Source organism: Eufriesea mexicana, unplaced genomic scaffold, assembly GCF_001483705.2.
Source record: "Eufriesea mexicana isolate 0111107269 unplaced genomic scaffold, ASM148370v2 scaffold1482, whole genome shotgun sequence".
NCBI classification, from domain to species: domain Eukaryota; kingdom Metazoa; phylum Arthropoda; class Insecta; order Hymenoptera; family Apidae; genus Eufriesea; species Eufriesea mexicana.
Window position 1 is genome coordinate 1,528,406 of NW_016909634.1, and position 16,697 is coordinate 1,545,102.

General features: G+C 35.3%; 1 protein-coding gene across 2 annotated transcripts in view; it reads left to right on the forward strand.

Annotated features, from left to right (window-relative positions):
- Positions 1–4,697, forward strand: part of LOC108548288 (uncharacterized) — a 601,332-nt gene extending 596,635 nt beyond the window's left edge. For both annotated transcript variants that reach the window (XM_017901144.1, XM_017901145.1), the window contains 2 exons: positions 3,525–3,728; positions 4,477–4,697. In XM_017901144.1, the coding sequence (XP_017756633.1) occupies positions 3,525–3,728; positions 4,477–4,586 (314 nt within the window). In that variant the 3' untranslated portion in view covers positions 4,587–4,697. The remainder of the gene's footprint in view (positions 1–3,524; positions 3,729–4,476) is intronic.
- Positions 4,698–16,697: the final 12,000 nt, after the last annotated feature.

The window sequence follows — 16,697 nt, forward strand, 5'->3', positions numbered from 1 at the left end:
ATCGCGATTATCGCGAGAACAATTATGTTCTATTTGCTAAACGAGGGGGATAAGAAAATGATAGAGAATTTATAAATTTCGCTCCAAGTTAGGTAGCTTACCTTTGTACAGATAGCGCGCACATGATACTTAGTCTATGGATCTATCTTATGATTACTTAAAAGTAAACGCACGCATCGTTCATTGATGTGTCGCAAACAGAATCTTGAGAAACCTAAAAGCTAAAACAGAATATATTATTGTTAATATGTAGCTGAAAGGAAAGGGATTAGTACGAGGAAACCATCAAGGATAATAACCAAATGGAACGAGCAAGCCAACGACGAGACCTGAGCAACATAACTACGAGACAGAAACATTCCAACGGTGAGATATAAACATACCAACGAGGAAGCGCTCGAGTATTATACGAAATACTCGAACGCTCTAACGAAAACAAATCGAACGGAAGTCGTAAAATTTGTGAAAGGAAAGATTTAGCCAACGATGAGACATAAGTAAACCAACGACGAAGCATTCGAATATTATACGAAATACTCGAATGCTGAAACAAAGACACATAGAATGAAAAAAATAAAACCTGAAAGAAGAAATTATTGTTAAATTATTTAAGAGAGTGGACAATGGCCACTGAATAGCCATTGATCTAGCCAACGATGATATACAATACAAATAAACCAACAACGAAGCATTCGAATATTGTACGAAATACTCGAATGCACAAACAATGAAAACTAGAATGAAAGAAATAATATCTGAAAGAAGAAAGAGAATTAAAACCTGAAAGAAAAAATAATTAGTACCTGAAAGAAAAATATTAACGCGGACCCTCCGAAGTCGAGGCGACAACTGGCTCGAGCCTGCCCGCGGGGCCCTTATATAGCAGCGGCCGACCGAAGATCGGCGAAAATTTCCGAACTTTACCGATTCCTTTAAAAGTTACTTTTCAGCTGTAATAACTAATAATTTATTAACTTTCTTGACTTTTATCTTTAATATACGTTGCAAACTATTTGTTATCGACAATTTTAATTTGTTATTAACAATATATTTATTAATTTATTAACTTCTTGTAAGTTCCGAATATATTCTAACACAAATACGTCGTTTGATTAAGTAGTAGGCAATAATTTATTAACTTTTTTGACTTTTATCGTTAATATACATTACAAACTATTTGTTATCAACAATTTTAATTCGCTATTAACTATAAATTTATTCATTTTTTAGCTTTTTGTAAGTTACGAATACATTTTAACACGAATACGTTGTTTGTTTAAGTAGTAGCCGATAATTTATTAACTTTTTTTACTTTTATCGTTAATATACGTTGTGAAATATTTGTTATTAACAATAAATGTAGTAATTTATTTACTTTTTGCCAATTATAGATACATTTTTACGCAAATACGTTGTATATACTAGTAATAGCCTATAATTTAGTAATTTTTCCACTTGTATTATACATTTAAGTTGTGAACAATTTGTTATTAAGAATAAGTGCAATAATTTTTACATTTTCGCAAATTATAGATACATTTGAACATTAGTATGATATTATTCAAGTAATAACCAATGAATTAATTTTTCTCTTGTGTTATAAATTTACGCTAGGAACAGTTTATTATTAATAAGAAATTGGATTATTTATACATTTTTATGATCTATAACTGTATTTTAATAACGTCATTGCCAAGAATTCCGTCCACTTACATCTCGCATCCTCAAAAATCATCAAATGTTTAACTGAAATATTGAAAATTTACAGAAGATAGGAAATGTTTTAAACTTTGAGCGTAGCTCTTTATATATATTTTATTGTCCTGTCAACATTGAAAATCACCCGAATATTATTTCTCTATGGATACTTCAGAAAAGTCTACAGAATACACTATTGTGTAGCAAATTCGTATCAGACACGGAACATTTTGTAAAACTGCAAGAACGTGCGTATAAAGCACGTTTGGAGGCTTATTTTTCAACTTCGATGATCAATTATAGTCATTCAGAAGCACGAATAATTATAATTATGGTCATTGATAAACACGGAATACCCTCGCCTAACTTTTAACACCACAATGAACCTCCTAATCTCTTTACTTTTTATGCAATGCTTCATTTTAGTCAAGAATCGTGCGTTTTTAGAAAAACTCACATTTTTTCGGAAACTGAAAGTGACGGAGCAATTTCGATTATAGATTCGTTTTCAGGGACGTAAACTTTACAGAAATTACCTAATAGATATTGTAAATTAGAGAAAGGGTTCAAATTTGTTGGACAGTGTAATTGAATGGTCTTAGCCCACGTCGTCGAGGGATAATTTAATTCTCCTTCACGAACATTGAACCAGCTCCTTCTTTTACGGTGCCTCGTTTCAATCGTTCCCATTTTTACGTTTCCCTTCCTTCGTCTTTTTTCCCTCCACCCTTCTCGTCTACGGCTAGTCAGCCTGTAACTCGGTCGTGAAACGACCCTTAAGGTGAACGAAATCGAACACTTAAAATCGTTGCATGGGTGATTACCCATTCAGTACTTTCGTTAGAACGATAAACGTTCCTTCGTTGCTACGAGAATCCATTCTCTCTTGCCCCTCCGTCCCTTCGCGAAACCGATAAACTACTCGGAAATCGTGCTTTTATACTTCGATTCTCGATAATGAGGTCACATTACCGACAGGCGTGTAATATTTCCATGATCCTCAAATTTGTCCCTTTTTCCATTTCTCTCCTTCGCCGTGGACTCACTCAGCAGAGTTAAATATGCATCGTGTTCCTTTGATGCGAATGTACATACATCCGATAATGGCTTCTTTGTGATCTGGGATTGAGGTTTGAAGGGAACATACGGATACATTTTCCTCTGGATACTGACGATCGTGAGTTATGTTAGAACCTAAAGCGTTCCTACTGTTTTAACTCGCACCGTTGACGGAATTGAAAATACTACGTAAAGCGAACTTAGAGTTATTCCTTATGAAAAACTGAATCAAAAACGTGGAATAATATCTTCTCATCCGAAGCTCAGTTTCCGAGAAATCGAGCTTGGAAGTTAGGTGCGAACGCGTGTGCACATTCGCTGTCGCTCAAAACTTTGACATCGTTTCTGATTTTCGTGGTTTATGAATAAAACAAGCAAAAAATTGCACAATCAGTTATTTTTTCTCTTCAATATTATAGATGTACCAAAAATATTTTATATAGTCCTTTATATTAGTCCATATTTGCCTTTTTATTCCTTAGAAACAGTCATTTTTCATTGCATTTCTTTATAATACCATTCGTATAGTTTGACAGTTTGCGATTATTGATAACTTACGAATGTATCAGATATGTACTCCTAATGTAACATGTACTGTTTATATGCTCGTGGAAAAAATTACAAATTTGGAAGCATATAAATTTTGAATAAATGATGTTTCGGTTTGATAGATTGAAATTTAATTTAACGTTCTAATTGTTTGCACCGATTTCCATTTGCATGGTAGTTAGAGGTAATCCATGAGTGAAACAAATGATCATTTTCAGAATATTGGTGCCATGGGACTTGGATCGAAAATGACACAGCATACTTAGTCGCGAGCACCGACGTGGGACGATACTGTCTCGTTTACAGTGCATCCGCCGCGGCAACAGGAAGTCGTGAGCTCTCAGTAACGGGCCATCTTGCTTCCTGTCCGAGGGCCTCACATCGTCATCTAGTATCGTGGCAGGTCAACCTCACGTCGTACGGTGAGCATTGTCAACGGTGCTTCTGATTATCGTGTCTCAACTCTGACATTGATCGGATCGATCTGATCGTTGTGTCTGTCTGCATACTAATTACTGGGCTGATTAGGTTGATCTCCCGTCGAATCAAGCTAGAGTAACTAGGCGAATAATTCACGCCAGTATTGGTGCAAGAATAGGGATTTTAGTAATTCTGGGGAAAATTGATTATTAAATGAAATCGGAGTTACAATTCACGGAACTTTTAATGACTCTTAGATACCAATAGATGTCTCTAAACATGGAACCAATTTCAGAACTTTGATATAATTAAAAATTTCCTGAGAACTTGTGTAGGATATAGAAATGAGAAGTCAGCAAAATTGAAAACTCGAAAAATTAAAAAATTTGGGAATCAAGGATTCAAAAATTTTTAATTTTGGAAAGCGTTGAAATTACAAGACCTAGGGTGATGTGAAAAACAGGAGCGTTGAGAATGAAAAAGGTAAAAACGTAACAGATTAAAAGCGTTTGAAAATTACAACCTTTGATACTCTGAAAAATTGCAAAACAAAAAGTTCAGGAAGCCAAGATATTAGGAAATGGGACGGATGTAAAATTGGAAAATTGAAAACTCGAAAAAAGCAATAACGCTGAAAGATTGAAAAATTTTGTAAATAACGAAAAAAATGAAAAGAAATATTCCATTCCAATTTCAATCTCTCTACGTCTCCGCCAAAAACCACAACTAACTCCAAACTCGTTTTTCCAGCGCAATGCGGCGACATCTCGACGGCCACGTCGTGGACCTTCCGGATTTCCGCCTCGGTATACATCCTGGTGGTGCTGGGCACCCTATTCGGCAGGTACATCGCGAGGTGATACCATTGAGTGAAGAAACTAGGCCACGGGACGGCCGTGTAGTCAGCTACACAAACTCAAGTCGTCAGCACAGCAACTACAAACAAAAGAAGTCTTTATATAAATATAAATATATAAATACAAATAAAAAATATATATATAAATATAAAGTATATATATACATAAATATATATATACTAAGCGGAACGATTTACCGAGAGATCCCGAAAATGCGACTGGAGAAAGTAACCTAATAATCAAGCATAATAGCGCGTAAGTGTCCGTGGGTGCGAGTCGTGCAGAGAAAAAAGCGCGGAGTGGGGAGAAAGGAGCAGGAGTGGGGAGAGTGCCGCTGCGAAGCTTCGCCTGAAAGAGAACCTCGTTATAGCTCCGAACATGGCGGATCCTTGGCTGACCGGATGTACATAGGACGTGTACATGTATATAAAATTCACATAAGAAAGCTTGGTTTTATTGGAGTAGCTGCTTCTGGGAGTATTGTCTTCTGTTAGGGGTCAGGGAGACCCGAGCCCTTCTCCAGGCGAGTATGTGTACCTTTTGATGGCTGGCTTGGGTGTTGGGACCTTGGGAGGTTTTTATGAGCCAATTTTTTCTGAATGAACATCTTTTTCTTACTTAATTCATGCAGATTCTTAAACGAAAATTTAATCCTTTATTTCTTTTCTAATTTTTATTGATATAATCTAGGATTGAATTGATAGAAATTGTTTTATTTCAATACTATTTAAATTCGTTTGAATCTTCGTATATACAGGATGGTACTAGAAATACAAATAATTTACAAAATTTTGGAATTAAAACGTATTTCGCTAATGACGAAAGATACTATTATCCCACAGGGTGTAAGTAGTAACTATGGCACGCGAGAATTTTAAATATCCCTCTACTTTTGCAAAATTGTTACTGCTCTATATAGCTATGTAGTGGGAGATAATTAAATTTATATCGTGTCACACAAAACGTCATATCGTTACTTCAGAAACAATCATTTCCTTGTTAATAATCCAAGAATAAGAATGTAGTTTCGAAAAGGAAGGATATTAATAACTGTATTTCATACGTGTCATTGAATAATGCAACAAATGTTTAATCATGGTCTTCAATTAAACGAAGAAGTTACTTTGTATTAAATTAAAACTGTCTTTTAAATCCAGCTCATCGCTATAAACTCGTTAGATTACGTAACACTATTATAATTAGTGTACCTTCGTTTACTTTATCATTCATACCGTTACATTTAATACCCATGCGACTGGAGAAAGTAACCTAATAATCAAGCATAATAGCGCGTAAGTGTCCGTGGGTGCGAGTCGTGCAGAGAAAAAAGCGCGGAGTGGGGAGAAAGGAGCAGGAGTGGGGAGAGTGCCGCTGCGAAGCTTCGCCTGAAAGAGAACCTCGTTATAGCTCCGAACATGGCGGATCCTTGGCTGACCGGATGTACATAGGACGTGTACATGTATATAAAATTCACATAAGAAAGCTTGGTTTTATTGGAGTAGCTGCTTCTGGGAGTATTGTCTTCTGTTAGGGGTCAGGGAGACCCGAGCCCTTCTCCAGGCGAGTATGTGTACCTTTTGATGGCTGGCTTGGGTGTTGGGACCTTGGGAGGTTTTTATGAGCCAATTTTTTCTGAATGAACATCTTTTTCTTACTTAATTCATGCAGATTCTTAAACGAAAATTTAATCCTTTATTTCTTTTCTAATTTTTATTGATATAATCTAGGATTGAATTGATAGAAATTGTTTTATTTCAATACTATTTAAATTCGTTTGAATCTTCGTATATACAGGATGGTACTAGAAATACAAATAATTTACAAAATTTTGGAATTAAAACGTATTTCGCTAATGACGAAAGATACTATTATCCCACAGGGTGTAAGTAGTAACTATGGCACGCGAGAATTTTAAATATCCCTCTACTTTTGCAAAATTGTTACTGCTCTATATAGCTATGTAGTGGGAGATAATTAAATTTATATCGTGTCACACAAAACGTCATATCGTTACTTCAGAAACAATCATTTCCTTGTTAATAATCCAAGAATAAGAATGTAGTTTCGAAAAGGAAGGATATTAATAACTGTATTTCATACGTGTCATTGAATAATGCAACAAATGTTTAATCATGGTCTTCAATTAAACGAAGAAGTTACTTTGTATTAAATTAAAACTGTCTTTTAAATCCAGCTCATCGCTATAAACTCGTTAGATTACGTAACACTATTATAATTAGTGTACCTTCGTTTACTTTATCATTCATACCGTTACATTTAATACCCCGAAATTTTTCAATGCATTTAATTCCTGTATCTTTATGTTAATGCAAACACCGAGCAAACGATCCCGACATACACGCTATTGCGGATCGTGAATTTTCAAACTTAACGATTCCTGAATTTTTCAAGTAACCTCCCCCCCTGTTCTCTGGCAATTAACCTGCACTAATTAGAAACCTCCCTGAACGCGCAACGTGTCGTGCGGAGCGGAAAACCAATTTAGAAAAAACAGCGAAAGGAAAACAGCAAAAAAAAGACTAAAAAGCAAAAAAGCCGATCCAAAAAAATACAAAAAAAAAAAAAAACAAAACGAAATGAAAACGAAACTAAGGGTGCTGGGGCCAATACTGTGTGCGTTCTGAGTGCTGATCGTAGCCCACGTGTCTGAGTGAAAGAACCAGGGAGAAAAAGGACGAAACGTGAGAAAAGAGAGAAACTAGAGAGAGATAGAGAGCGAGAAAGAGATAGATAAATAGATAGGGAGAGAGAGAGGGAGAGAAAGAGAGAAAAAGAAACTTATAACACTTATTTAGGTCTACGACGTGTCCGCCATGTTCAGAGTGGTGCGTGCCGTTCTCCAGGTCGAACGAAACGTGTATTTGCTCGGAACAGGAACGTTTCAGCTGTAATTATACGCGTTTTAATTAAAGTTCCGCGGCACTGGAGTGAAAAAGACGGAGTGGGCGAGAAAGACAGAGAGAGAGAGAGAGAGAGAGAGAGTGAGTGAGAGAAAGAGATAAAGAGACGGAGAAAAATAGAGACGGCTAACAAAACCGGGGAGGGGATTTCCCGCGCGTGTGCGCGCGCGCGTGTATACGTGTGTACGAGAGTGCGGCGAGTCAGTGGCAAAGAGGAAGGAAGAAAGGAAGATACGGTGAAAGAGAGGGACGGAACAGCCTCTCGCTGCGCCACGAGTACCAACGGCTGAGGAACGATTATTATTATTATTACTTTTATTATTATCATTATTATTATTACTATTATTTTTATCGCTACCTTTATTATTATTATTATAACCATCGTTGTACGTGCTGGAACGAGCGTCCAAATGGACTTCCCTCTTCTTCCGTGTCCTCTTGCGCGTGCTTTTTCTTTCCGTTCCACCACCCCATCGGCTTTCACTCGTGCTCCAACCCCGTGGGCCGGTCATCCGGGCGGACGTTTAGATCGTAAGGGACGTCGAAAGCCGCACAGAGCGACACCCCGTGTGTTTCAACGACTAACGAAAAGAAGAGAAAAGAGGAATAAGACGAAGGAAAGAGGTGGAGAGAGACAGGAGAGTTTTCCTGATCTCGCGTGAGTGATCTCTGCTCTTCGATCAACCCTGGTCGACCCTCGAAACAAGGTTCATCCCGTGAAATTAGGATCTTCTTGTTCCTTTTAAGAGGGGTTCGTTCGGGTATTTACATGGTGACCGCAGAGCACGAAACCGGGTTTGCTGGCGTAAAGGGGGCGAGTGAGGGCACTTCGCGATACCGTGGTCGAGCTTTGCCACGATTCGAGCGAATTGCGATTCAATTGAATTCGTAGCTCGATTAACGAGCACGATACGAATTATGACACTCGCGAAAGGACGTCTCGTTGGGTGGCTTTTGATCCACGGAGGGTAAGATTGATTTCAGGGGTCGATTTCGAAGGAATGATTTAGAAGAGAGATCACGCGAAACTGCGCGGAGAAGGGTATTGCGAAACGACCGTTCGGTTCTTTGCTTGCTGTGGGACAGCTGGACTTTTCATAACGAATTTGTTGGGTACAAAAAGCTGAATTAATGGACGGCGATCTTCATTTGTGGCCATGAGTGATATTTTCTGCCTGGTCGAAACAAATGTGCGAGTGGAGATTAATAAATGTAATGAAAGGGATAATTAGGGAAAGAGAAATTTATTAACGGGGAAATGGAGAGACATTAATCTCGTTAAAATTTTCCACGGGATAGATATGAACGAAGAAAAATTGCTGTACTAATGTATTGGTGTAATTAAACATTGTGATAAGAAAATGAACACGTGGAAACTGGGAAATTGAAATGGGAAATGGGGAATGTAAAATTTGAACAAATGGAAGGAAAGAATTGGAGAAGGAGAAAATGAGAAACGGAAAACAGGATTTTTATGAAAAATTACGTTTCATTATAAAATCAATCTCCTACTCTTAGACATTTCGTACACTGTTGAATGTGTCTTGCGACTATGATGCAACGTGACAAATACTTGTAAAAGAACTGTCCCAAGTTCCAGAGCAATGAAAGAATTGAACCGGTCACAGACGAGAGATTACCCAGAAAACCACGACATATCGATAAATCGAGAGAATTCATTCAAGAATGTCAGGGAAGCTGCTAGGTAGCGCTAGATAATCAATTATCTCACCGAACATCCTGACCTGCGAAGACAAGTAGATGGAACCATGATGAAACTGACAAGAGGGAAGCTAACTACTATAAAAAAAAGGACACAACCATTTATCGAGAAAAATTCAGCATAGAAAATGTTGCAGAAATTCAAAGTCTCGACAAAGTACAGATATTTTTGACCTGGAGCTATTTTAATTAAGGATCTACCGATATCCTGTGAACGAAAATAGAGGACAGTACTCAATCGCGTAAGTTAGTCGACACGCTATACATACTATAAATACGAGTATAAATACGGGATATAAATAATATAAATATTATACATACGTTATATATACATATTATATATATATATATATATATATAAATACAGGAGGACAATTCGATGTTGGCTATAAACTTGTAAACTATTAGATAGATAAAACAAAAGATGAGAAAATGGAACTGAATGTCTAGATAGGATACAGCGTGAGCAGGAAGGGTTGCCAGTGTCTAGGCTAACAGATTTTTGTGCTAGTCGAAGCATTTCGTCGCTTTTGGTATCACTGTGGAACCTGCCTCGTTGTAAATTATGTTACATTAATTAGCGTAATAATTAAGAATTATATGTGTTTCTATGTTTGCTTCTGTAGCGAGTAATTTATAATAATTTGTGATAGTTTGAAATACGATCTTTTGTGTGATATAGTCTTGTTCGATTGAAGTTTATAATAATTTATTTATTAATTTGTTAACGTTAATCGATTTTGGTTGAATTAAAGATAGTATCCGAAAATATGCGAACTATAGATTAATCAATCACGTGTCTAATTAGGAATTAATTTAAGCTCTGTTCATCGACATCTAATTCACGAATTCGATCCTAATTTCTAATTTCAGCTCTCACCAATTTAATATTAATTAGTTTTAACTTAGGTATAATTTAAAATTCAACCAGGTTACGTTTATATTTCAAGCTCGTACCCGGAATAATTTAAATCTTATTCCAATCGCAATCTGATTTAAATGCGAGTTTAATATAATTTTTAACTATCTTAAGCTTCGTTATACATAAATAAATTGTCATTTTCTCGTTTAGTATTCTAGTCAACTCGAAGACAAGAAATGACAAGAATACACGATAGCATTAGTGACGTTTGATATTTTACAATTATAAGTAAAATCGAAATCGAAAAGTTTGATGTTTCTAAAAATGATGGAAAAGCGTCGAAGTGCTTTAATAATTACCAAGCTGTACCAGATTCAGCCCTGCTTTGTCAGACACTTAACCCATAGCATACCAAGGTATAGTCATTGACACTTCTAATCAAGGAGTGTTCTAAAACACACCACTACTTTTTAATAATTACAATAATTAATTTCATTATTTCTTAATTCTATCATGAATCCTATTCATTGTTTCATAGTTACCACTAAAATCGTAATTCCATCCTTCGAATATTTTTCAATCTCAGTAACAAAGCATTTGACTGAAGGATAACACAAATTTTTACTCCTTGTTTTGTTGTTAAAATAAATAATTGTATTGCAAGGAGTCGATTTTATTTCACTATTTAAATAATCAATTATCTACCCTTAAATTACCTACCCCTTGGTATGTTAGGGCACATGGGGTCCTGAGAGACCCTCTCCTGTTAGTGTGCTAAGGGTCAAAACCAAGAATCGATTGATAACTCACCGAACCAGAGATTAAATATCCTAAGTACATCTCTAGTTAGGAAGAGAATCAAAATGTGGCTCGTTCCGCCATTTTTATCATTCTGATCGTCGAATGACACACAGTTCCAATCTTTTACTTGTTCACGGGGAAGAAAAAGGAAACGGAAGATGACGATGAGATTTTCTGTAAATAGTAGGCGTAACCATTTTCACGTAGCACGAACGAACGAACGAAAACGAAAATGAAAAGTGAAAATTGAAGAATCTACTGAGGAGGCAAGAAAGAAGGAAAATAAGGAAGACGATAGATGGGAGAGAAAGAGAGAGAGAGAAAGATAGAGAATGTTTCCTGTAAAGAGAAACAGAGAAATGGGTGAGGATGAGAGTAAAACGAAAAATTGAAGAGATTCGTGGGGAGTTTGGTTTTATATAGAGAGCGAGAGTGTAGATTTCAGGGTATTTATATCGAGGGTTAAATAGTTATATATGAGAAAAATATTTAAATATGAATTATATTATAAATATAAATATGAATAAAGAATATATTATATATACTATGTTTTTATTGTTGTGAAATTACTGAAAAATGGCTGACGATCGCGGACTCGTTGGCCCTCTCGTGTTTCATCGAAGAACGAACTTTTCTCGATCTGTCGTCGCTTTACAGCCCTGATCGTCGTCCTTTTGTTTTATATTGTCAATGAGTGAAAGCTGACCGTGGCTCGATATTCTGTCGAATAAAACACCGAAGTATATTAAAAAATTGAGAAACAAATTACGTCAATGTCGCTATCGATTTGCTTCAAGTTTCAAGAATGAAATGTTTCTTTCACGAAATCTATATTTTTCAAGCATCTTTTGAAGATTAATGATTGTAGAATATTTTAATTAAAAGAATTTTCAAATAACGAAAGAGTGCTCCAAGGCATTCTTTTTCTATTTCAAATTTTATGTTCTGAAAACATTTTTACTTTCAAACTTGAGCAAAGGTATATATATATATATATAAATTGATACGTTTTTTGATACTATTTTTGTCAACTGGAAAGGTGAAATGGTAAATAGTATAAAGTGTCAAGGATGAAAATTTGTAGTATAAGTGAACGTCATTGGGTATCTGTGCTAAAACTTAAAAAATAAATTACGCATTTATAGTATTTATCACAATATCTAGCTTGGAACTTGCATTATTTTATACTAAATAAATAATTCTTCATCCTTTGACACTTTACATATTTACATTAAGATCCTGCAATTTTTTAAGATGTACCATAGACTTGTGAATACCTAGTAAGACAATTCACCAGACTAATAGATGTCGTACTTCATTACCGACAAATGGTAACATCACGCAGGCTTCAATGATCAATTTGATTTTCAAGTTTCTTCTAAAAATGTTTTATATTTAAAATTCAACAATTTTTCTCGCATATGTAATTTGAAACAATTTTCTTCGACCACGTTTCTCAATTTTTATCTTAAGTAATAAATTATCGTGATCTTATTTCTATTGTCATGTCTCTTTAAGATGCCTCAGGCATAAGTATGACTCGAATGGATTATTCCTTGTGTCTGGGAACACAGATCCCTCAAGTTCCTCAGATCAGCCAGTATTTGAGCTGTCGAGTGGCGCTAGAAGCGGTTTCATTTCACGTTCGAAACTCTCGAGAGGAGAACAAATCCCTAGTCGGTGTTTTAATCGACAGTTTCGAGCTATGTCGCGTATGAAGAAGGGATTCGATGATGTGCCACGATCAACAAGCTTCAGCTGGAAATCTTCACTCGAAAAGCGTGTGATACCTTGAATCTTGGTCTAGTTGACTAAATGGTGGAAGAGAGAAAATTGATAAATATGAAATTGTTTATCGATACTATCAACCATTAAATAATGAAATTTGTCAAATTTATTCTTATTTTCAAATTATTTCGTGAAGATATTAATTTCCATTTTCTTTTCAACTCTCTCGAGCTTTATCTTTACTTCACTAGTCCAAAATTTATATTTTCGAAATATAAAAATATAAAATTTCTTTAAGGAATGTAACAACGTTATTTTCTCTCTTCTTTTTACCAATGCTTTTAATATTCGCGTTCCTTTTGCTAATATGAAAAATAATTTTTGAAGCATAAAAATTGATTCTTGATGAAAGTATCAAATTTTTTGAAATGAGAATCGAGAAAATTTCATTTCTTGCTCCAATGATTTATTTCGACGATGCAATTCGATGTGCGAATTTATAAGAATAATTTAATTGTCCGCGATATTTTAAAGAATTTTTGATTTGTATGAATAGGTATGAAATTGGAACAATGAACCCTGAATGACAGAGAAAGGCACGTTCGATGAAATAATGATTCTGTTCCGAGACGAATGCGACAGAAATGTATCCGCGTTCCTTCGATGATGTAAAATAATGTTTATATCTTAACGAAGATTCGACAGACAGGTACTTGCGAAGGTGCGCAGTGGGACAAGCGATTTCGAAAGCGAACGAACGCGATCCGAACTATTTCGAAGGTGATAGGATCAAAGATTGAATAATTCGAGTTATCGATACCTAATACTTAACGTAAGAATATGATAAGAAAATTCCGCTATTCCTGATTTTTCGAAGTTTCAACATTTTCGTACATCGTTTCTCGAAGGTAAAGAAATTTCAACTGCACTCAAAATACTCACGAATTCACGATGCACCATCCAATTTAAAAAGGGTACTAATCTTCATAAATGTTCGAATTTTTCATTAAGGAAAAAAGAAAAACAAAAAAAATGAACATTTGAAACGCAATTAAATGATATAAAAGTTCATTAAGCTCCTTCGACTACGAAAGATTTGATAATATTATAGATAACTTCAGAAAATTTAGGATGTTTTCGTTTTTTAGATTTAAAAGATCTTCCCCTATCACCAGAGCGCAAATTCATTTTTCAAATTATAACAGAATGCACTGAATTGAAGCGATTCGTTCCCTCCCCTCGTCGCGCGCACACGTTACTGCCTGTAGAACGAAACACAACGACTACTACCGTCTCTAGTCTTAGTAATTTACATGGTAATTTCGATTTTGTAAATTGAAGAATTGAAGAAAAATGTCTCGAAAATCTCGATCGAAAGAACTCGAAACTCGCCAAAATTGCAGCAAGTACGTGTAAAAAATGATTGAAGGACTCACGTGACTATAATTCACTTGAATCTAATCTATAGTCACTATGACTAGGCCTCTAATCGGATTAAAACGAATTTGAAAAAATGTTTTCCAAGCTGTAGATCATCTTTCCAAACGTATTTCATCGATTTTACAGTCCATTGAAAAATATCGTAAGCTTCGGAAAAAAGATCGAAAGCCAGGCTACGAATGACTGAGAATCGTGGACGGGAAGAAATCGAGGGAATTGCTAGGGGAAATTGAAGCAGAAAATAAAATTCGTTTTAAGAAATATCGATTCGAGGATAAAGAAATTTGGTATCGAGATCTCGATCGAGGAGCGAGGCTGCAACCATCTTGATATACCCGTACTAACCACGTTAGATTAAGGATAGCAACGTGTAAAGGATGCCTGATACATTTTTTTACTGAGTGAAAAAAAAAATACGAAAAAGGAGAAAAAGAAGAAAAAAAAGCAGAGTGGGGGATATCAGCTTTATCTCGAACCATAGTAGTGTTAGGCGTGGAGGGGGTGGATGTTACCCCCTCGAATTTTCCGAAGTAACGAAAAAAATAAGTAAACGAGACGATCGACACGCTTCCTGCGTACAATTGAATTCTCGAAAATGAGAATTTTTATGTCGTTTCGAATTTCGAGTTTCGAAACGTCGAGCTTTATGTAAAAGCCACGACCTTTGCGTGACCAATGGCGTTTCGTCGTTGGTAAGATGGAAAACATACTCACACACACACATGAACTATTACGACGATACTTATTAATGTAAATGGTTTTTCATTACTATATTATAGATGTTACTTAATAATATATTTACAAATAATTAAGCGGAAATTTGGTGGTTTTATTTGCATCCTTTTCTGAGTATTTTTGTTGTTACCTCTAAACAATTTTCGTCATCTATAATTCAGTTTCTATTTGTTATTAACGCGAAATCGTGTCATTTATGATACAATTTCTAACTGAAATCTGATATTGCGAATGAAATGTAATAATATTTATCTTGTTCCTAATAACAAAAATCTGTGGCAATTATTTTTTGAATTTCCTTATTATAATCGGTTTTCAGTTCATTTAGATATATTATATGACTTAGGTAATTTATTACTTAACTATTTGAGGCATATTATCTTAAGGACAGGGTTCCATTGTATTTTAAATACCGCGCTGGAAAAGCACTTGCGAAGGTGAGTCAAAGTGGCGGCGCCACCGTATGGACGCGGAAGAAATGGCCGACCTAGCGGTGACAAGATCACTTCGCAACTTTATGAAACGCTCGATGGCCTACCTTGGTGAATTTGGTGAATCTTTTTCAGGTTTCGAGTTGAACGAATGTGAAGAAATCAGCTCTTGTTTAGTTGAAACATAATTTTGAAACATATAGTAAAACCATTCATGAATATTTCATTCGAATTACAAACATTATTTTTCATAAGAAAATAAGAAATAAATTTAATTTCTTCTTTTTGTTCTATTATTTTTGTTTCAATAAATATATTACTTTATTCTTCAGACTTTTGTATTTTGTTTTATAATATTACACTTCTTGTTGGTTCCTGTACTTTGTGGAATTATTTTTTGAATTACAATATCAGTAATAAATGTTCGTCAATTATTTTTCAATTCGAATGGAAACTAGACCAGAATAATAATCACTATTAAAAATATAACTACTAATAATAATTACGATTAAGAATGACAGCACAAGATTCGAACTCTACCTGTTTACTTTTTAATCCGAACTTAATCTCAATCCCAACTTTCTTTACAACACTCTAATTAATTAAAAATAATTCTTACTATCCCAAATGTCAGTTTTTGATTATACAAAATCATTAGTCAAACTAGGGAATAATACCATAATAATATGGAATAATAAGAGGAATAATAATAGGGAAGAATAAGAGGACCAAGTATGAATAATAAAAGGGGCAACAAAGGAAGCTGAAGAAGAAGTTCCGACAATAAATATGTTTTATTACACATATATCTCGTACGAGGGTTACACGATATTAATACATGTTCATTTAACTGTCCAGCAATCAAACACGTTGTATTCAGTTTTCATTTCATCTTTTTTTTTTCTTTTTTTTTCATTTCTTTTGTTACTTCTATTTTGTCTCTCGCGATCATCAGCGTCTTATCGTCGTGACCATGTTGCTTGATACACGTCATCGTCATCACCATTGTCGATCGGTCGTAAAGTTAACTATACAATAAAAAGCACACATATCGTCTGATGAAAATCATCATGGCCGCGGTTGTCACTTGTACACATTAAAACATCGTCATTAGTCACGAGAGGAAGCTTACTATAGGGCAATATTATCGACTTGGTTCAACAGAAACCATAAAAAACCATTGTAAAGAAAAAACTATATAATTAAATCTATATCGGGGCACAGACAAACGGAGAAAAGGGGAAATCGAAAAATCATACATATATTCTGTTTTTTTTTTTTTCTTTTTCGTGTGTGTGATCCTATTTTTCCTGTCGTTCGATCGGTGGTTCTCGCTCGAATCTCTCGATCTCCTCTTTCGAATCCATATTATCGAGCGGAACTCTCGCGATTCATCAAAGGATTCCAAATGGAACAGCGTCGTGGCCGGTTTGTTTCGTTTATTTCTCGCCATTTTTTTCGCGTTTAACCGTTT